We start from the raw sequence: 22780 nt of genomic DNA, 5'->3' as shown, positions 1-22780 counted from the left end.
AATTTTCTAACAAAGGCATATTTGAAAGACAAACTTCTCCTGAATAAAATGATGCCCCATATGTATGGGTGCACATAAAGACATGGGCACCAAACACTCCAAAGCAGGGGCAATGCACAAGGGCAATTACAGCTAAAAATGTGGGGGCTGCGCTCTATGTGCACTTCCTGCAGTTTTTCAGTGTTAACCCCCCCTACCTGTGAAATAACCCCCACAAACTATATATTTCTGAAAAGTGCACACCTTCAGCTATTCAGAGACACCACTCTTCTCTTTCTACATGGAAAATTGTGGCCGCAGTCCCTTGCAGAAGTCAGCGCTTTGGTCAGAAATCAAGGAAAAACCAGATAAAAAACCTAGATTTCTCCCCAAAATCTCCATGGCAACTACCAAAAACTTACTAACCATCAATCTGCAAGTTCCCCTGAATAAAACGATACCCCATATGTATGGGTGCACATAAAGACGTGGCCACCAAATGCCCCAAAACAGGGTCAATGCATAAGGGCAATTTCAGTTGAAATTTTGGGGGCTGCGCTCTATGTGCACTACCTGCAGTTTTTCAGTGTTAACCCCCCCTACCTGTGAGATAACCCCCACAATCTATATATTTACGAAAAGTGCAAACCTTCAGCTATTCAGAGACACCACTCTTCTCTTTCTACATGGAAAATTGTGGCCGCAGTCCCTTGCAGAAGTCAGCGCTTTGGTCAGAAATCAAGGAAAAACTAGATACAAACCTAGATTTCTCCCCAAAATCTCCATGGCAACTACCAAAAACTTACTAACCATCAATCTGCAAGTTCCCCTGAATAAAACGATACCCCATATGTATGGGTGCACATAAAGACGTGGCCACCAAATGCCCCAAAACAGGGGCAATGCATAAGGGCAATTTCAGTTGAAATTTTGGGGGCTGCGCTCTATGTGCACTACCTGCAGTTTTTCAGTGTTAACCCCCCCTACCTGTGAGATAACCCCCACAATCTATATATTTACGAAAAGTGCACACCTTCAGCTATTCAGAGACACCACTCTTCTCTTTCTACATGGAAAATTGTGGCCGCAGTCCCTTGCAGAAGTTAGCGCTTTGGTCAGAAATCAAGGAAAAACTAGATACAAACCTAGATTTCTCCCCAAAATCTCCATGGCAACTACCAAAAACTTACTAACCATCAATCTGGAAGTTCCTCTGAATAAAACGATACCCCATATGTATGGGTGCACATAAAGACGTGGCCACCAAATGCCCCAAAACAGGGGCAATGCATAAGGGGAATTTCAGTTGAAATTTTGGGGGCTGCGCTCTATGTGCACTACCTGCAGTTTTTCAGTGATAACCCCCCCTACCTGTGAGATACCCCCACAATCTATATATTTACGAAAAGTGCACACCTTCAGCTATTCAGAGACACCACTCTTCTCTTTCTACATGGAAAATTGTGGCCGCAGTCCCTTGCAGAAGTCAGCGCTTTGGTCAGAAATCAAGGAAAAACCAGATACAACCCTAGATTTTGGTCAGAAATCAAGGAAAAACCAGATAAAAACCTAGATTTCTCCCCAAAATCTCCATGGCAACTACCAAAAACTTACTAAACCTCAATTTGCAAGTTCCCCTGAATAAAACGATACCCCATATGTATGGGTGCACATAAAGACGTGGCCACCAAATGCCCCCAAACAGGGGCAATGCATAAGGGGGGGCTGTGCTCTATCTGCAGTTTAGTCTAAACACCCCCATACCTGTGAAATAACCCCCGCAAACTATATATTTCTGAAAAGTGCACACCTTCAGCTATTCAGAGACGCCACTCTCCTCTTTCTACATGGAAAATTGTGGCCGCAGTCCCTTGCAGAAGTTAGCGCTTTGGTCAGAAATCAAGGAAAAACCAGATACAAACCTAGATTTCTCCCCAAAATCTCCATGGCAACTACCAAAAACTTACTAACCATCAATCTGCAAGTTCCCCTGAATAAAACGATACCCCATATGTATGGGTGCACATAAAGACGTGGCCACCAAATGCCCCAAAACAGGGGCAATGCATAAGGGGAATTTCAGTTGAAATTTTGGGGGCTGCGCTCTATGTGCACTACCTGCAGTTTTTCAGTGATAACCCCCCACCTGTGAGATACCCCCACAATCTATATATTTACGAAAAGTGCACACCTTCAGCTATTCAGAGACACCACTCTTCTCTTTCTACATGGAAAATTGTGGCCGCAGTCCCTTGCAGAAGTCAGCGCTTTGGTCAGAAATCAAGGAAAAACCAGATACAACCCTAGATTTTGGTCAGAAATCAAGGAAAAACCAGATAAAAACCTAGATTTCTCCCCAAAATCTCCATGGCAACTACCAAAAACTTACTAAACCTCAATTTGCAAGTTCCCCTGAATAAAACGATACCCCATATGTATGGGTGCACATAAAGACGTGGCCACCAAATGCCCCCAAACAGGGGCAATGCATAAGGGGGGGCTGTGCTCTATCTGCAGTTATTTAGTCTAAACACCCCCATACCTGTGAAATAACCCCCGCAAACTATATATTTCTGAAAAGTGCACACCTTCAGCTATTCAGAGACGCCACTCTCCTCTTTCTACATGGAAAATTGTGGCCGCAGTCCCTTGCAGAAGTTAGCGCTTTGGTCAGAAATCAAGGAAAAACCAGATACAAACCTAGATTTCTCCCCAAAATCTCCATGGCAACTACCAAAAACTTACTAACCATCAATCTGCAAGTTCCCCTGAATAAAACGATACCCCATATGTATGGGTGCACATAAAGACGTGGCCACCAAATGCCCCCAAACAGGGGCAATGCATAAGGGCAATTTCAGTTGAAATTTTGGGGGCTGCGCTCTATGTGCACTACCTGCAGTTTTTCAGTGTTAACCCCCCCTACCTGTGAGATAACCCCCACAATCTATATATTTACGAAAAGTGCACACCTTCAGCTATTCAGAGACGCCACTCTTCTATTTCTACATGGAAAATTGCGGCCGTAGTCCCTTGCAGAAGTCAGCGCTTTGGTCAGAAATCAAGGAAAAACCAGATACAAACCTAGATTTTGGTCAGAAATCAAGGAAAAACCAGATAAAAAACCTAGATTTCTCCCCAAAATCTCCATGGCAACTACCAAAAACTTACTAAACCTCAATTTGCAAGTTCCCCTGAATAAAACGATACCCCATATGTATGGGTGCACATAAAGACGTGGCCACCAAATGCCCCAAAACAGGGGCAATGCATAAGGGCAATTTCAGTTGAAATTTTGGGGGCTGCGCTCTATGTGCACTACCAGCAGTTTTTCAGTGTTAACCCCCCCTACCTGTGAGATAACCCCCACAATCTATATATTTACGAAAAGTGCACACCTTCAGCTATTCAGAGACGCCACTCTTCTCTTTCTACATGGAAAATTGTGGCCGCAGTCCCTTGCAGAAGTCAGCGCTTTGGTCAGAAATCAAGGAAAAACCAGATACAAACCTAGATTTTGGTCAGAAATCAAGGAAAAACCAGATAAAAAACCTAGATTTCTCCCCAAAATCTCCATGGCAACTACCAAAAACTTACTAACCATCAATCTGCAAGTTCCCCTGAATAAAACGATACCTATGTCTGGTTGCACATAAGTACATGGCCGCCAAACCTGAAAATGCATAATATTGGGGCTGCACTCTATGCACCCCTTTTTTTTTGCCTGCACCCGAATGAATGGGATACGCTCGGGTGCAGGCACATGTAGCCGATATACGCATGAAAACGCGTGAGAATGCAAAGTCTCGCGTTTTCATGCGTATATCGGCTACACGTGCCTGCACCCGAGCGTATCCCATTCATTCGGGTGCAGGAACAAGTAGCAGGCGTAGGGCTGAATTTTCGGCAAGCGTTTTTCCACTTGCTGAAAAAATCAGCCCTACGCCTCGTGTGGCATCAGCCTAACCCTTGGCAATAGAAACTACCAGAACAATCTTAGCACCTCTGGACCTTTCTAGAACAACTGAAATCAAATGGAATAAAACCACTAAAAGCAATCAAAGAACAATAGTTGCAATGAAATCGGTAAGAGCCCTGGATCCACCAATGTCACTGCAAAAGCAACCTTTTTGGGGGCACTAAACACACAATAAAGAACAATGCAAAGATAAAACACCGTAAAATCCAATAAAACCACCTAAACCAACAGAAGAACAATAATTGCAATGAAATCGGTGGTCAGAGCCCTGGATCCACCAACGTCACTGCAAATTCAGCACCAAATAGCAATAAAAAAGTTACAGTGCAATAGAATAATTCAAAAACAGAAATCAATTATGAAAATGCCAAAAAAACACTAAAATGCAACCAAATAAATCAGATAATTATAGAGCAAGATCAGAAATAAAGTTTTAGTAAAAAAAAAGACTGCCAAAGAAAGCAAAGACAGAAAGAAAAGAAAAGAAAGAAAGAAAAAAAAAAAAAAAAAAAAAAAGTGTAAGTGTAAGTGTGTGTGTAAGTGTCTGTGTGTGCTTGGGAAAGTTGTAAATAAGTGTGTATGTGTACAAAAGTGTAATAATGACAAAGATAGAAGAAAAAATGCAAAAAAAAAAAAAAAATTTTTTTTAGACAGTTGAGATAGAAATAAGCAAAATAAACAGTGGTAGAGAGTTGTAGTTCAGCTTACCCAAGGCAGGCAGACGATCAGGGGCGATCAATCCAGCAGGAAGGCAGCAGGGGAGCTCCATCTCGTCCGAAGTGCGCAGCAGGAGTGAGGGAGCCGACAGTAGGCGGCGCTATTTAAAGGGACAGCAGTGGACACGTCATCAACGCGTGTCCACTGCTGTCATTGGCTGGCGACGCGATCGGTGCGGCTGGGGGACCCGGATCGGTGAGTATGTTCTTCATTGCTCGTTGCCTAGGGGGATCTGAGGGGTTTACAAGCGCTGCGCTGCTTTAAAAGCGAGCGCAGCGCTTGTAAACCCGACAGTGCCATTGGACGTAGATTCTACGTCCCATGGCACTTTGGTCCCTTGGTACCTGGGACGTAGAATCTACGTCCCTTGGCACTTAAAGGGTTAAACAATAAATAAACACAATAGGATTGTTTTGCCTTCAATAAGGATTAATTATATCTTTAGGATATAGGATTATATATTAACAAAAGCAAAGAGAAGGGTGCACTCTCCAATGTAGTAAAAGTGAATTGTTTTAGTAAAAAGATATATGTGTATATAATAATAAATAATAAATTGTGTGTTATAATAAACTCACTCATCACAACGTGTCACCGAGTATCAAGCCCCACGCGTTTCATCCTGGTCTGGACTTCTTCAGGGGCACAAAATTATAAAAGCTTTTATCATTTTGTGCCCCTGAGGAAGTTTGTGATGAGTGAGTTTATTATAATTACACAATATAAGTGCAATATTTTATCTTTTTAATAAAACAATTCACTTTTACTACACTAGAGAGCGCACCCCTTTCTTTGCTTTTGTTTATAGACTTGACTGGATTTGACCTTCCATTGAAAGGCAGCACCTCTGCTTTATTACTACATTTTGGGACTTTGATAAATTATCTGCTAGTCCATAATTCTGGAACAATCAAACTTTGGGACCTTTTTATATATAATTATACTTTTTGCCTGTCTTTGAGTGCCCCCATCTATATACAATAAGGATGGTATATTAGTTAGGACAATGTTTTATTATTACAGAGCAAAAAAATAATTTAATGTTATTATATTATTTGATTAAAATGGAGTCTATGGGAGATGGTGCTCCCTTAATTTGGTGCTTCTTTGATTACAGGTTTCCAGATAACAGATCAGATAACAGATCCCCTACCTGTGCTATAATTTTTGTATCATTTCCTTCTCTTCCAACGTCCTACATCGATAGTCATTAAAAAACATTTATCAACTCAATCAGATAACAAAGAACATGTCACTTAAACTATACAAAGTCCTACCTTCCTAAAGCTCTAAGTATTTAGTTATGTTCATACAAATCCTATGACTACTTAGATTATATCTATGATGCTGCCAATAACATTACATATACATTCTATATACATGATTAGGCATTTTGGATAACATTCCATGTCACACCATCACTCATCAACAATTTTGACATTACGTGGATAATAAAAAAGGTCAGATATAAGAGAATACAATGAATATGCTAACACTAATTAAAGTGCACTAATATTTTGATCATGCCAACCAAGCAACCAAAAAAAAAAAAAATATAGGGCATGTAACATGTGATAGCTTAAAATGATATGTCTATAGGTTTTGCTGTCATAAGGAAAGTTACTTAATCTAAGTTTATTTCCATTTATCATGAAGCCGTTCCTCATTGCCAAGCAATGAAGCTGAACTTTATTTATTATTTATTATACTGTATTACATTAACAAAAGCAAAATGCAAATAAGCCAAGCTACAAATAAATTACTATTATAAAGAAAAAAATAACTTTCTTTTGTGTCCCCACAACAGAAGCCCAACTTTATCTGCAAACCATATAGCACTAAAAAAAACAACTCAAAGCAAAAACCGGCACCAGATGTTTTCCAAGATCCCATTTGGGTTTTAGCTACTTAGATTTGCAATCATGTTTTTATACAACTAAGACAGCTTCTGTTTCCTCTAGAATCAGAAAATTAACTAGCTTTGTAGCATCTTTCTTGATCTGCCACCCGTGCCCTAAGGATTAGAGATTCCACCTGAGCTTGTTTTACAAGCATAACAGAAAAAATTAATCTCAGTTGGCAGCAGTCCCACTGGGATCCTAATGAATAATGATATCCCTCTCTAGCTGCCCTCTCACTCTGACAGAAAAGCCACTCTAACCTAGAAATGCTGGGGCTGCTGAAACCATTCCAGCTGTGGATTAGCAGTCAGTCAAGCATCCATCTGCTCTTCATGTGAACAGAAAGAGGACAGATATTTGTACAGAAAATAATACACCAATCTATCAGAAAACATGAATGCCGATGATGCCAAACAAATTGAACAAAAATTAATTCTTCGTATAGGTATAAATATCCAGAAAATGTGTTTAAACTCAAAAACTGGCTTCCAAACCAATTAACAATGAGTTACACATCATTTCAAAAGCAAAAATACATTTGTGTTGATTGATAACCATTTACAGTTTCAGTTCTATAACAAACAACTGCCCTAGGACCAGGCAATAGGGTTATTCAGTAAAAGAGTGCCTTGCAAAAGTTTCAATGTCCATGATCCATGTCAGAGCAATACTGTTATGGGAAAACATGTTTTTTTCAAAACACATTAGTTAATATAGCTGAAATCTGTTTTTTAAAAACACAGACACATTTTTAATTTCACATGGGGCTAGCCATATTCTTCATTTCCAAGGGTGCCACAACCATGTGACCTGTACTCTGGTAAACTTCAGTCACACTTTACTGCTGAGCTGCAAGTTGGAGTGATATCACCCCCCTTCCAGCAGCCAATCAGCAGAACAATGGGAAGGTAGCAAGACAGTACCTCCCAAAAGATATCAGAATAGCACTCAATAGTAAGAAATCCAAGTCCGACTTGGGACTCCTCCAGTTACATGGGAGTAGGAGAAACAATAGGTGCCTGAAAGCAGTTCTAAAGCTCAGAATCTGGCATAATGCACTGAAATGGTTGCATACACACCAATATTACAACTAAAAAAAACTTTAAAGGGTAGAGTGAATTAATTGCTATGTAAACAGTATAATTTAGAAATAAAAAGTGTACCATAATAATCATGACAGTATCCATTTAAGATTTGCTCTTGGTTGTTCTGATGGACCAGATAGCATTTCTCAAATAGATGGTTGTCATTTGTGCACCTCAATTTTCAAAGAGTGTGACAGATTCTGATTTGGATTAAGATCAGGGCCACTGGGCGGACATTCACCTCTTTGTCCATAAGCAAATGCAATGCTCCTGTGGCCTTGTGTTTTGGATAATAATCCTGATGAAAGATGTCACCAAACATTCTTTTTGTTAGTAGACTGAAAGAGGTTCTCTTGTGAAATTCCCTATATTCACACCATCTATTATCTCTTTTTATTAATGTAAAGCAGCCCCACAGCATTATGCTACCAACACTATACATTGCTAAAGGTTTGATGTATTTTATGGTTAGGACAGTGTAAAGGTGGCCATAAACAGGCACATTTCAGCTGGTGATTCAGGTCCTTCAGCTTATCTACCCATGTATGTGCACCCCCGACTGATATCTGGCCTAAAATTGGGCAGATCTCGATCAGGCAGGTTTGATTTTTCATCAGATCGGGGTCCTTGGTCTGATGGTGCCTATGCCCGCCGTTGTAATTTGCTCGTTTGGCCCTAGGCCTGTTATCGCCCACCTTAGGTGGGCATATCAAGATAAGATCCACCCATTTGCCACCTTTATATTTGTGCAATTCTTTGCAATTAAAAAAAAATAATAAAAAATTGTCTTGTCCTTGATCCCAACTAATAATTATATATAATATAATTAATCTGATAATTATCCTTGATAAAGGTCCTAATGAGGACCGAAACGTTGGTTTTTAAAACAATGAGTTTTCAATAAAAAAAAAATAATTTTTTTTGAATTTTAAGGGTGTGCCGGCCATGGATTATTTCATATAATTAATCTGTATTGGAGGCAAAACAATCCTATTGGGTTTACTTAATGTTTAAATGATCTTTTTAAGTAGACTTAAGGTATAGTGATCCAAATCAAGGAAAGACCCCTTATCCGGAAAACTTCAGGTCCCAAACTTTCTGGATAAAAGATCCCATAACTGTATCAGCATAGGATTTGTTATTCAATAGAATTAAACAGCGAAGAGTGTGAATACTTTGCAAGGCACTGTATATCCCTTAGCAAGGATGAATAAAAATATATATTCCATTTATGTAAACAGGAAAATGGCTTAGAACACAAAAGATCGCAAAAGCAAAGATCAAGGCTTAACACAAATGAAACAAAGATTCATCAGTGCTTTAAGTTATCAAACTTTGGGGGTGTTTTTTTCTGGGCACATACACAGAGTTGTTTGTGCGTAAGTGTCTCTGACTGGTGGCTGGGAACACTGGCTAGCATCAGGTGGTGTTCATTTAAACATGACTTTACAACTGAACGTTACACAAAGGCTGCCTTTGGCAGCATTGTGGAAAGGTCTGAGAGAGGACAAAAACAACTGTGGCATGCCTGCAATTACGAATTCACAATAGCATTCAGCTACAACTGCAGCATGTGCCAATCCAAGTGAAAGAATTAGGCACCGAGCTGTTCCGTCCGCAGGGAGTGCTCCAAAGCAATGTAAATCTTTCATGTGGTTTTAGCAAGCGAGCTATGGCAACCTTACAGCTTTCTTCTGATCTGCAATTAGGGAACAGAGTGATTAACAATCATGTGGCTATACTTCACGCCAGTAAGCCTTTTCTGCCTGCTGCCTGCTCCAAATGATACCTATGTAGCCAGACAGAATGTTTGCAGACAGAGTATGTTTGCAACTTAAAGACAACTATTCATCTGAAAATTCATCTAATTTTAATTTTTTCCTTAGAAAAGCAGTTGTTTTACAAAATACTACTGTATAAGCAAGGAAGTCTCTTCTCCCTGGCACTAAGCTAATACAACTTCCAATCTCCTATTCATTATGTAAACTGTTGGAGTACCAACACACCCACCTTACCAGCTAATTTGTGCTACTAAAGTGGAGCACGGTACAAAACGCAGCCCATCCAAGTGACAAACACAGCTGGAAAGCAACTTGATGTGTTCCAGCTGTGTTAAGGATAAGGAAGAATGGGCTGCGTTTCGTCCAGCGATTCCCTTCGGTGAAATGCAGGAGAAATCGACCACAGAAAGAACCCAGGGCTAAACACTCATGTGTTACAGTCTAATGGGCTCGTTTACATCCACAGATGCAGTGAACAACTTGCAATTTTTTTTTCTCAGTGAGTTGCATCTAAAACTACTTTCATTAAAATTATTTGCATCTGATTGCACCCTGCGCACTTCCATAAAGTTGCATGAATTCCGTGAAAAACTGGTCCTTTGTGGGAAAACAACATGGCAATTAAGTCTGAAATTGCACTTTGCTCACTGCATCAGGGTAAGTGAATGTGCTTTTGTATCACATTCATGCACTAGGGTAAAATTTAACCTGCCTCTATGTGTCTTATTACATTAATTTGGGCAAGAGAATAAATCTGTTTTTAAAAGTAGCTAGTAACAGCTTTGCTAAACTGACCATGAAATTGCAATGTATGAATATTGGATCTACTGGACAGAGGCTGTATCATGAATTATGTAACATTAGCTATTCTAGTTATGATTTTACGTACTCCTGATAAAGTGTGACTGAATTGGATACATTTGAGTTTTTCAGAATGCTTATTTTATCTTCAGTTCTTGTGTCAGACGAAATCACAATATTACAGTCTTGTGTCAGAAGAAATCAGAAAATTACAGTCTCAGCAGAACTTATGGAGGCATACACAGTTCTAAATAGGTGTAAAATGGTATGGCTGAAAGCGCCAGATGCTTCAATAAAACCAGCTCCATCTGTAGATCATAGAGTTCTTAGTTACAACGTCTTTTAATCTTTTCATTTAAATGGCAATCTATGTTTAACAATACAGCAATCCTCTTAAATGATCTGCATATCTAGTTGCAAAAAAAAATATATAATTTTTTATAAGCATTCAAACTTGGAAATTGATAAATAAGGCCATTAGTTCTTAATATTTAATGAAACTGCACATTGTATTTATTTGCATTTATTTTTATAATGTCCCATTTGTTCTATTAATTTACTGTTCTGCTGTACAGTGTTGTGTATGTAAGTAGAGCTAAAAAAATAAAAATATACATACATAAATAATAATTTGAACTTTAAAAATCACCTAGGAACATTTATACCCTCTAGTGGCACTTATAGGATAGTACAAGAAAAACCCTTCTGGTAATATAGAAGTAGCTTAGTATTTATAAAAAAAAAAAAAAAATAATAATTATAGAAAATAAATGAACAATATGAATTTGTTAAAAGCAGAACAAATTTGATGTATGATTCACTACCCACAACATGCTTAAAAATAAAACTTAGTACAGAAAGAAGGAAAGACAATGTCAAAGCTTGAATCAAGTGCTATTACAGCTATCCCCTTTTTGATTAGGTTACATTTTGAGGGCAAAAAAAGAAGTACTTACTTTAGAAAAATGTCAAAACTAAAGACATAACCTATTTATTGTTATTAAAGATAAATGGATGGGGAAACATTTGAAATATTAAGAATACAAAGTATTTTTAGACACCATTGTAGCCCTGTTTCCACTAACCTCATATGACTGACTGCTGTTGTTTAGAGCATAAGGACAAGCACAGGCCCAGTGAGCCTTGTAAATATTACATAACAGGCATCATGACTGTCTAAAAAGAAAACACACACACATATACACACATATATATATGATAATTGTGTCATTTTTTCATTAAACATTGCCACGCATTACAGCTAAAAGCCAGTATGGTGCCAAAGTTTCCATGACAAAGGAACATATTTACAGGGACGGATTTCTGTTTTGGGCGCCCCGAGGCCGCCCCTGTCGGTCGCCCCCTCCCCACCCGTGCGCATGCGCGAAAGCCCTCCCCAGTGCGCATGCGCGAAAGTGCACCCCACCCACCGGGAGAGGTCCCGACTGCTCCGTATGGGAGCCAAATTTAAAAATTTTTTTGCGGCGGGGCGGCATGCCACCCCTAAACTTCTGCCGCCCTAGGCCCGGGCCTTTGTGGCCTCTCCACAAATCCGGGCCTGCATATTTAGGTTTTTCTACGACTTGTAATAAGAGACGTAAACCAGTTTTATATAAGATCCCTACTCTGTTACTGAATGCTGTGACTCCTTCTATTCAATACTATGTTTAACAGATTACAGAACACTTGAAAACATGTAAGAAAACTCCTATGAATTTTTGCACTACTATGCAACTTTTGTAGTGAATTTGACTGGAATAGCCCCTTTTTTAAAAAGCAATGTAATAATTTTTTATATTGACAATGCAATTTTAATTGGCATATTTTATAGTTATATTTTATATAAGTTTTACATATATGGGATCCCTTATCCACAAACCCATTATTGGGAAAGCTCCAAATTGCAAGAAACCCATCTCTCATAGATGAATTTTGTATTTGGAAAGCTCCTAATTAGGGAAGTCTCCCATATAAATAATCCTTATTTTTAAAAATGATTTCCTTTTTCTCTGTAGTAATAAAACAGTAACTAGAACTTGATGGTAACTAAGCTGCATGAATCCAAAATTGGAGTCAAAACTATCCAACTGTGTTTATTTAATGTTTAATTGTTTTTAAGGCATGGAGATCTAAATTACAGAAAGAACCCTTATCCGAAAACCCTAGGTCCCGAGGCATTCTGGATACTATTCCTGTAATATAGTTCAAAAGGGAACTGCACAATAAAAGTGACTACATGAGTAATTTAATTTCAGATTTAAAGTGCACGTCTTCATCAAATATAAACAAACTTTTAGCATTTAGAAATGAATGAGACACATTTATTTAAGCCAAAAATAATGTGCTCCCTTTTCAAATCAAACTACAGCTATGGGATTTGTTATCCAGAATGCGGAGACCTAGGGTTTTCCGGATAAGGGATCTTTCCGTAATTTGGATCTCTATACTTTAAGTCTGCTAAAAAAAAATCATTTAATGTCGATAAATGCAATAGGCTTGTTTTGCCTCCAATAAGGATTGATTAAATCTTAGTTGGGACCAAGTACAAGGTACTGTTTTATTAATACAGAAAAAAGGAACATTTAAAAAAACTGATTTATTTGCTTATAACAGAGTCTATGGGAGATGGTCTTTCCATAATTCAGAACTTTCTGAATACTGGGTTTCCAGATAACGAATCCCATACCTATAAATTATATATGTCAAAATTGCTAGCACTACCGCCATTTTGTTTCCTAACATGCTGGACCAGCTTTGCATACTTTAATTGTGCAATGTATCCAAATCGTACTGAGGAGCCTATAGCAGGTCAAACAGCCTTTGTCCAAGGGCATCAAATGTATTTGGCCCAAATGTGTGTTTTCTTGGTAAAGTCTGTGGTTTCCATTAATATTTGACAGTTTCCACTGAATTTTGGTGTTACTATGGTGGCTTTAAAAATGCTAGCTGAAAATACATCCCATTTGTGATATTGATATCATTCGTCTGTGCAGCTGAATGATATACTAACTGAACTTATTTATTCATCATTCTCTCACTGGAGGCAAAACTGATGCCACCATTACATTTGTTGGCAGATATGTTTAGATTACTAGACTGCTACGGGATAAGATCTAATGGGCCATCATTAATTTCCTCCCCAAGATACAATAGAATACAAGATAAATGGGAAGGTTAAATTGCCTTAAATGTCTCACAAAATCTGTGCATTAATGGCCATTTAAAACTAATAGGTGTAAGTACAATCACTACAATGTCTCCGGTTCCCAACTCTGTAATGTATCTATATCTGTAAAATAATGTGTTTAAAATAGTATATTTTAATATAATCCTAATATTAAGTAAAAGCCAGTGTAATTTTCTGCTTATTTACAAGGGAACCATTAAACGTTTTTTGCACAGCAGCCTAAATAAAGAACTATATTACTTTTTACAGGCTTTTCCCTTGGTGATATCACTTAAACCTAATTAGACAGCTAACCCTTTGCCATGTTATTCCCTGTTGCCAAAACTGTTAAATGCTTCAATAGGTGGGAGGGAAGCATCAATACAAGACAGATGTAATGTCATCATTTAACAATAGGGGTGTGAAGCAATACCCTTAATTAGTTATCTCATTAATTCTGTGTTCAGAGATGGATGGGAGTGGGAGGGGGAAAAGCCTGGACATCATCCTTGTAACATGTTACATCTGTCCCAAGATGCTAGGAGTAACACAAACCTACATTTTACACCTTTAATAGGGATAGACAGAACAGCAACTTAATTAGTAATTATAACTTAATTAACATTTGCATAATATCCACTTGTGTGCTAAGAGGTCACTAACCAATGAAATGAGAAGATGGTAGCTAGCATTTACCTTATACAGTCAAGCTGTACACAGATTTATCAACTAATTATGCCAGAGTTAACTGTATTTGGAAACATGTAAATTCTCTTGTTAAGGTTTGAAATTGCATACAACTGCTACTTAAAACATGTCCATGTTATACTGAAAATAACTACAAAAAAATTGTTGGTTATTAAATCACTATTATCATTAATGGAAAGTTTAAAAACACAACCATTTCATTGCTAGAAATACACACATCAGCTTTGCTGTGTACATGCTTAATTTTACCTCCTGACAGTATACACAAAGATAGCTACTGACAGTAGACAAGAGATGAGCCTCAATTGAATTTTTATTTATTAGCTGTTAGTGCAGCACTTGGCAGAGATTATACATCATTCATATCAGTCCCTGTTCCATTGGAGATTACAGTCCATATCACATTCACCCACACTAGGGCAATTTTTATCAAGACCCAATTAAATGCCTGTGTGGGAGAAGACCCAAGTACATGGGAAAAACCCACACAGCCACGTGAAGCATATACTATCTCCATGCAGATAGAGCCCTAGCTGGAACTGAACTCAGAACCCCAGCTGTTCAACTACAAATCACTATAGAGGGATCACGGGGACTGCTGTTCAGTAACAGGTGAAAGGGCTGCAGCTTGGACACCCTTGTCATTCATCCCATTCTATTCTGCCAGCATACATTTTGTAGATGAAAACTGATCAAGGGCTACTTGTAGAAAATTCCACTGATATCAGTGGGAGGTACAGTAACCTACAACAATAAAAAATGTTTCAGATGCCATTATGTGCAGTGGAGATTAAAGCTACTAGCATACCATAACCCTTAATGAGTATAACTTTTTTTTAGATTTTAGATACCAAATACTACAGATTAATTAAAGAAATACATATATATATATATATATATATATAAAAAAATAGTTTTATAAAGCAGTAATTCTAGGCAGGAGTCAGTGAAGGTAATGGCAGTAGTGCTAGACAGATGGGCCATGAACCCCATGGAGATAGCTTTGGCATTATCTTATTATTGCTTAGTCGCTTAGCTGCATCATACAGTCCGAACTGTGTGCCTCAGAATGGTACACTAGCTAAGACTGAGATATATTTATAATTCAGTACTGTATGTCTTCATGGCTTTAAGGCACAGATATAGTCTTGCATTTCCTATATCTCTTTGGGAAAACTAGATAGCTAGAAATTCCCGACATGAATACAGGAATGGCATTGGCCAAGGGGCTATTGTAAGGCTGGATGGACAGTGTATACACCCTCCTTCCTATTCAGTCTGCTTTGTAAAACAAGAATAAATCAACAATTGTCTTACAAATTAACTAAAACAATTTCCAAATGTAGCTCAAAAACATCTACTTACAGAAAGTACGGAGAGTAGGTCTTCTACACTGCAATCTGATTTTAAGCGGTCCTTGAACATCCGGACAGTTTGGTGCTTTAAGTAGTAGTAGGAAGCAATGCGCCCATAGGTCTGGGGCTCAATGCTTCGATTATCCTAAAAGGGTGACAGCAATGAGGTTTCTTTTAAACAAAGTATAAAGAGAAAATGTGTACTGCAAATTGTTTTGATGTGGTTACATCCAATAGCAGGTTCAATTATCAGAGCACAGAAATAATGATGAACTTAGACAGAAATGCCTACATTACGGTTTCCACATAGAGCCCAAGATTAGAAGAGTAGCCTAGAAGAGCAGTGGGGAAAAAATGTTTTGTAAATCGGGGATTGCTACACTTATGGTGTAAGCTCTACGGGGTAGGGACCTCCATCCTCTTGTGTCTTTGACTCTTAACTTGTTGCAACTGTATTTATCTTGTATCTATCTGTATTTATTGTTATACTTTGTATTTATCTATTATCTTAATAATCCCGTTTGTATTAATGTATTCTACTCTACAGCACTGCGTACATAAGTAGCACTTTATAAATGAAGATATACATACATACATACATACATACATACATACATATACATACATGGGGAACAGGACTGTCTATGCTGCCATGTACAATAGGAGCGTTGCTTTTTGTGGATTGCTCTGTTATCTTTAAAAAGTGTTCATTCCCCAATGAAAACTATGGGAAATGAATATGCTATGTTTTTTCCTGGGCCAGTGCATCTTTAGGCAAAAACTACACATACCTAGGGAAATAACTAAGATCGCCAGTAAATTACACTTTACTTGTCCTTTAAATTTTAAAATATGTTTTACTAAATTTTTGTCTTTTTTTGTGTCCGTCTTACTATTGAAAGTTATTATTCTCTGTGCTACCCAAGACCAAACAACATGTAAAGAAAGCAAGCAGTGTTCATTCTAAAGAAACCATCACCTCAAGTATGGGCTAGTACAGCCTGAACTCTGGTTGGGGGATACAATGGTATTATAAATCTATGATGGCACACAGAGAGGTTTACAAAAATCACGGGCATGTTAAGAAGCCCTGGTCTAGAGTTATAGGAGATAAGAGATCTATATCCACACACACTTGACGCCTCCCCTGGTTTAGAGTTATAGGATATAAGAGACTTATTTCCACACACATTCAACATTTGCCCTGATCCTACGTCAGACTCATGTGCATAAGGAGCGAGCTGGGATACTCCCTTATTATGCGCATGCCTCAACATGGTTTGTCCACACAGCGAGGTCCCTTGTGGTCTGGGCAGCATAGCTCTTGAGGGGAGGGTTTTCTTGAAAACCCAAATTGGGAGCTCTATTAGCCCACACCACCAGTGGGGGAAACAATTTTTGTATGGTAGGTGTCACTTTAAATAAATAAAAAATCTTTGGAATTTATTCCACAGAAAGCCGAATAATTAAAACTCGTGTTTTATATCGTGTATATATTATTTACGTACCTCTGCTATCTCTATGCAGTAGGAACATTCCAAATCAATCAGTGACTTTTCTACAAGATTTGAAAGAAATTTGTTCATCGATTCATGTCCAACATCTTCCAAGTTGTAATAACTAAGGAGGAAAAAAAACATCAGTATAAATAACACAAAACAGTAAACCATACTAAGTCATGTTTGCAGAAAAACTAAAACCTTGGAACCCTTTCAAGCAGACATGCTAAACCTATGTTTCCCAAATACTCAATTATTTACATGATCAAAATTCTGGCTTCATCCATTTCAAATAACCCCCTAAAAAAAATTACATTTATTTAAAGGGTGTCTGCAAATATTACTGATAATTCTGTAATTACTGATATTAGTATTTAAGTTTTATATCACCACTATAGAAAAAACACTGCAACAAGATCTGAGAAAGGCTGTTGTAAGGTGTAATGCTACATATACAAAAATGTTTTGGCATTTCTAGGGCTCATTTATAAACACTTGGCAAATTTGCACCTGGGCGGTAACATATAGCAATCAGTGATTACATTTTTCCAGTCAGCTGCAGGTATAACAGTGAACGCAGACTTCTGATTAGTTGCCATGGGTAACTGCCCAGGTGCAAATTTGCCCAGAATTTAAAAATGATCCCCATATTTTTACAGTCACTGTCTGTACTGGAACATTAGTCTCTGTTTAGGCTGATGCCACACCAGGCGTAGGGCTGATTTTTTCGGCAAGCGTTTTTCCGCTTGCCGAAAATTTCAGCCCTACGCCTCGTGTGGCATCAGCCTTAGCCCCTTTCTCTATTTTAAAATATTATGGCGATACATTATTCCAGGTGTGTTTTGTCATTGTCAGTAATTATTGAGGTATGTAATAGCGATGAGTGAATCTGTCCCGTTTCGCTTTGCAGTAAAATTCGCGAAACCATTTTTTTGTCGCCTGCGCTTTTTTGACGCGACCAATGTTGACGCGGCCACGTCCAATTTGAAGCGTGACAAAAAATTGCAATGATTTCTTCCTCTGTGAATTTTCACAGAAGTTTTGCAAAACAATTCGCCAATGGCAAAAAGGGGAAATTTGCTGCAAATCCATGCCTAGGATGTAAATAACCTGAATTGTATAATGTCTAATGTTTAAAGAACACAGGAATGTAGCTGAGATCTCTTTACCGCTGGCAGAATAACAATACCAGCCCCAGATCTCAGGTTTTTTGGTAGGAAAGTGAAACTGTGAAACTGTTTAATTACATCTAAAGAATGAACACAATGCGGTTTCATGCTCACTACATTGAATCATCCAGTCATTATTTTGTCCATGCTGTAAACAGACAGCCTACCATTTTTATCAGCATGTTATTTCATTTAATTCACAGTGAAACCCAGTTTCACAATAATTGACTTGTCAGAGGCTCTAATTTATGAAGCTGGGCTCTGCCAGCCTTCTCTATATTGCTCTCAACTAGCATACAAGCAGGGTTGAATATTTACAATGCTGTTAACAGGTGCTGAGTTGTTTAATGATTCTAATAGCCAGAAGCGTACTGAGAAAGCCAGCGGGATCACAATTACAGGCTGTTTGAACACAACAATTACTCGTCCCCTGAGAGGTGTGAAAGTCAAAGGCAGTTTTATACGAACAGCAGCTAGCACACAAGCTAGACAGGCAGGCTTCTATTAGATGTCCAGTGGCGAAAAGGGAATAACAAGAGTCTCTGCATCATAAAAATTTACAGAAGTATATAAAATGGAAACAACTTCAAAAACAACATAGCTGAAAAGGGGGTAAATGTGGGTAGTCTGAAGAGGTATATTTAGCTTAAAGGAAAACTAATCCCTAAAAATGATTATGGCAAAAAATGGCATATTTTATATACTGTACTTACTGCAATAGCTGAAAGTTTCAGCATCTCATTAGCAGCCATGATCCAAACTTACAACAGTGGCTCCCCATCTTGGAAAGTGTCTGCCACACTCACATGCTCAGTATACTTTGGGCAGCTGTTGAGAAGCTGAGCTTAGAGGTCATAGCAAATTATCAAGCAGAAAATGAGGTGATACTACAGGTCTAATTATTAAATTGGGATGCTTATTGCACTGCTTTCTGAGCTGTTATGTAGTAATTATCTGTTTAATTACTTATCAGCCTTATAGCGAAACATTTATATTCTATATATACAGTATATTGTGAGCAGGTCCCTAAGCTCAGGTAACTGACAGCAGCACAGAGCATGGGCAGGGAATCAGCAGAAAAGAAGATGGGGAGTTACTGGGGTATCTTTGGAGGCACAGATTTTCCCTGCTAAAGGGCTGTGGTTGCCTTGGGCTGGTACAGAAACCCAAAATATAATGTACAACATTTCTGCCCTACTTCTTCAGTTAGGCTTTAGTTCTCCTTTAATGATCTTTTATTTATGTATTTTGTAATGACAAAAGGGGTTTGGGTTGCACATCACATTTCAATAAGAACTAAAAAATCAATCTTGATATGAAAAGAAACATAAAAGCTTAAACCTTTTTAACAACTATATTGTTATATAAAAGTGATTTCTTCATTTTTCCAATTCAGTGGAACTGTACACATATCCTCAAAATGTAAACAGTATATAGTGGATATATACATCCAACTGCACTGCATAGAAATATTAAATTAAGCATAGAGGGTAATGAATTAACTACTGTGTGTATTCTATAAGGATATTACTTATAACTGAGAGGTCCCATAATCATACATAGGGGAACCCAAACTCCAAGATCACTTCTAATATCACAGATTTCAACACAGGGAACATTATTTATTGTAAAACAACATTCCTGTTCATAAATAAAATATATGGATGCGCATAATCCAGGATTTGGCCTTCTTCAGCAGGTTTCACACAAATCCATGCCTCTGGCCGAACTGAACCCTTAAAATTATGTGACTTTTTGTCATATAAACACAGAAATTGAAAATTGTTCGCCATGAGTGTGTTGTCTTTGACCCTCCCATGTTCTGATTTGCATATGCTAATTAGGATTCAAATTCAGTTCGGTATTTTGCCAAATCTTTCGCCAAGTATTCAGGGTTGGGCCGGATCCTAAAATAGTGGATTTGGTGCTTCCCTAAAAATAATAATAATAATGACAAAGGATAGATAAAAGACATGGGCAAAAGATAAGGGTTGGCTGTCGGGGTAATGCTTTTTTTTTTATGTCAAAGTTTGGTGGCCAAATAGGAAATAATTTACTATTCTTTTACAATATTTATATAGGTCATAAAAGTTCAATGTAACATCTAATACGGGTATGGGATACATTTTCCAGAAACCCATTAACCAGAAAGTTCTGAAATACAGGAAGGCCATCTCCCATAGACATTTCAACCAAATAATTCAGATTTTTAAAACTGCTTTCCCTTTTCTCTGTAGCTTGAATCCACATTGGAGGCAAAACAATCCTATTTAGTTTATTTAACATTTTAATGATTTTTAGCAGACTTAAGGTATGGAGATCCAAATTATGGAAACAGTTATCCAGAAAACTCCAGGTCCCTTTATGGTAAATGTTAAGTATAAACTTCGCAATGATCTGAGCAATGAAACTAATCATAGATTCACTGTATCTAGGTCTAGTGCCTCATTCAAGCAGGCCTTCTTTTGCACGCGCAATCTTATAAAAAGATTACGTAGACAAAGAATATAGAAAATGTTTTGCAAGCATGATGAGAGACTCGGCTTTTCAATATTTTTTTAAGGTGGCAGAAGTAGCATATGGAAATAAATCAGATATGTTTTCCTGCTAAACAGAGACAAAAGGTAACCAATAGATGTTAAATAGAATCTATTAATGCTGTGCTGCCATTATCCACTCAGTAAGTAACACATTTAGTGCACTTATTCCCTAGCTTTTAAATTGGTGTTACTATAAAAACTGGTCATGAAGAATTGAAGAGTGGTAAAGAAAGATCAAAGGAGAGAATGAAAATTGAACATTACTGCTGATCACTGAATGACACAAATAAATATCCAGCTTTCTCACACAGTCTGTGAGAGTGTGGTATAAAAGAATGAGAGATTTCTAATATGTTGTATTTAAGTAATAGGCACAAAATATTAGAGGTCGCATATAAAAAACATCATAGCTTCAGCCTTTTGCCAAAGACAGTATAGTCATGAAAAGGGAACAATTTTCTATTTAATAGGACAGTACCAGGAAAAACAACCCCTAAGACCAAAACTGCAATACAAATACGTGACGTTAGGGACTTCAAAAAGTGTTTTGCTTTACTACTTAAAGCCATGTGGCAGTAATTATTAGCTTTTCCACATAGTGGGAGATGTAGAGACAATCGAATGCTTGCAAAGGTGTCATTTACCACTTATTCTTGAAATGACTGAAAAAAAACCCTCTTCTTTCTATAAACACATCAGTTTGCAAAACCTACACAAAATGTAAGGCGGCGAAATGCAGGATGAATACTGCTTGGGAAGGCTCATGTGACCCCTGTCAGATTTTCTTTAGCAACCTTTCTTCCTATTCTGTGAAGAAACCCCTTACCACACAGAGCTCTTATGCCCAACAGAGTTGTTCTGAAACCCTAAAAAACTTTTGTATGAGTTTAACTGGCTGACAAATATATATTTTTTTGTCAATGAGCAGTTAGGTTCAATACTTTAGTAAAACTTTATATGACATTGCAGTTGATCCAATAAGCAGCAACTTTAGTATGTGTAAGTATTACTGCCCCCATTCAAAGACTATGAAAACCCTTCAGGGTGTAATGGCAAGTGTATGCAAGTGCTTGGTACACTCTTATCTAAGCAGTTGGATCCGACATCACCATTAAAGGGGGCAGGCAGAACTCCAAGCCAGGGGCTGCATTGTCCGGGGGGTGCCTAAACTGTACCTTAACGGACAGGGCTACCTGATAAAGGTGGAGTTTTAGCAGATTGGGGGAATTGTTAAGTAAGAAAACAGCAACCCTGGTCAGAACATATGAAACACAAGTGTGTATATAGGCTAAAGTCTTACTGGCAAATTGGGTTGCACTGATTTACTATGAACAATATTGTGACTTGCCAGGTAAGCTGGAATCCTGAAATGATTAACCAAGAACACGGAAACACGGAATCTGCAGTACAAGTGCTCTGTAACTTGAGTGCCAGCAAAATAGGGTGTACAATTAAAGTCTGTCTTGAAGTTTCTTGAAAATTATTTTTATCTTTTGCCCTTCAAAAACAATAGTTAAAGCATGAAAAGAATTACACATTATGTATTATAATCTAACCAGCTACTTAATTTAATATGTACATTTTTATTCAATCATTTAGAATGGCATGCAATATGCTGCTATGTTATAAAGAATATTTTCAGATTTACGGTGGCTTAGAAATAACTTTGCAACCTATTAGTACAAAATAGCAAGAGTAGAGCTTCCTTGCTGGGTTATTATTGTTGTAAGAATACAACATTACACAATAAGCTTGGACAAATGATAATAAATACAATAAATACTGGAAACGAGTAAAAATCATATATATCTCAAACAGACTTCAGCGGGAAAAAATATAATAAAAAAAAAAACCATGTAGTTAAGTCTAAATATAATTTGCAATAACTCTTCAACAACAAGACAAAAAGCTAATTTAAACAGCTATCTACTCATTAGCATAGAAAGTATTCTTAGTAAAAGCGGCTTGTACATTGTAAGGCTCCTACACAGGCCCTCCTCTGGAACCAAACCATGCACAACAAGTGACTACTGCTTCATATAAGGTTCTCTAATGTTGGCCATATATAGGCCAATAAAAGCTGCCAACTTGGGCCCTTCA

General features: G+C 37.8%; 1 protein-coding gene across 3 annotated transcripts in view; it reads right to left on the bottom strand.

Annotated features, from left to right (window-relative positions):
• ascc3 (activating signal cointegrator 1 complex subunit 3) overlaps positions 1-22780 on the bottom strand; it is a 316582-nt gene that overhangs the window by 37946 nt on the left and 255856 nt on the right. For all 3 annotated transcript variants that reach the window (XM_031901620.1, NM_001374735.1, XM_031901619.1), the window contains 2 exon segments: positions 16981-17092; positions 15483-15617 (listed from right to left, as the gene is read on the bottom strand). In XM_031901620.1, the coding sequence (XP_031757480.1) occupies positions 15483-15617; positions 16981-17092 (247 nt within the window).

Source organism: Xenopus tropicalis, chromosome 5 (genome assembly GCF_000004195.4).
Source record: "Xenopus tropicalis strain Nigerian chromosome 5, UCB_Xtro_10.0, whole genome shotgun sequence".
NCBI lineage: Eukaryota > Metazoa > Chordata > Amphibia > Anura > Pipidae > Xenopus > Xenopus tropicalis.
The sequence above is the reverse complement of the archived record's forward strand: the minus strand, read 5'-3'. Positions and strand labels throughout refer to the sequence as shown.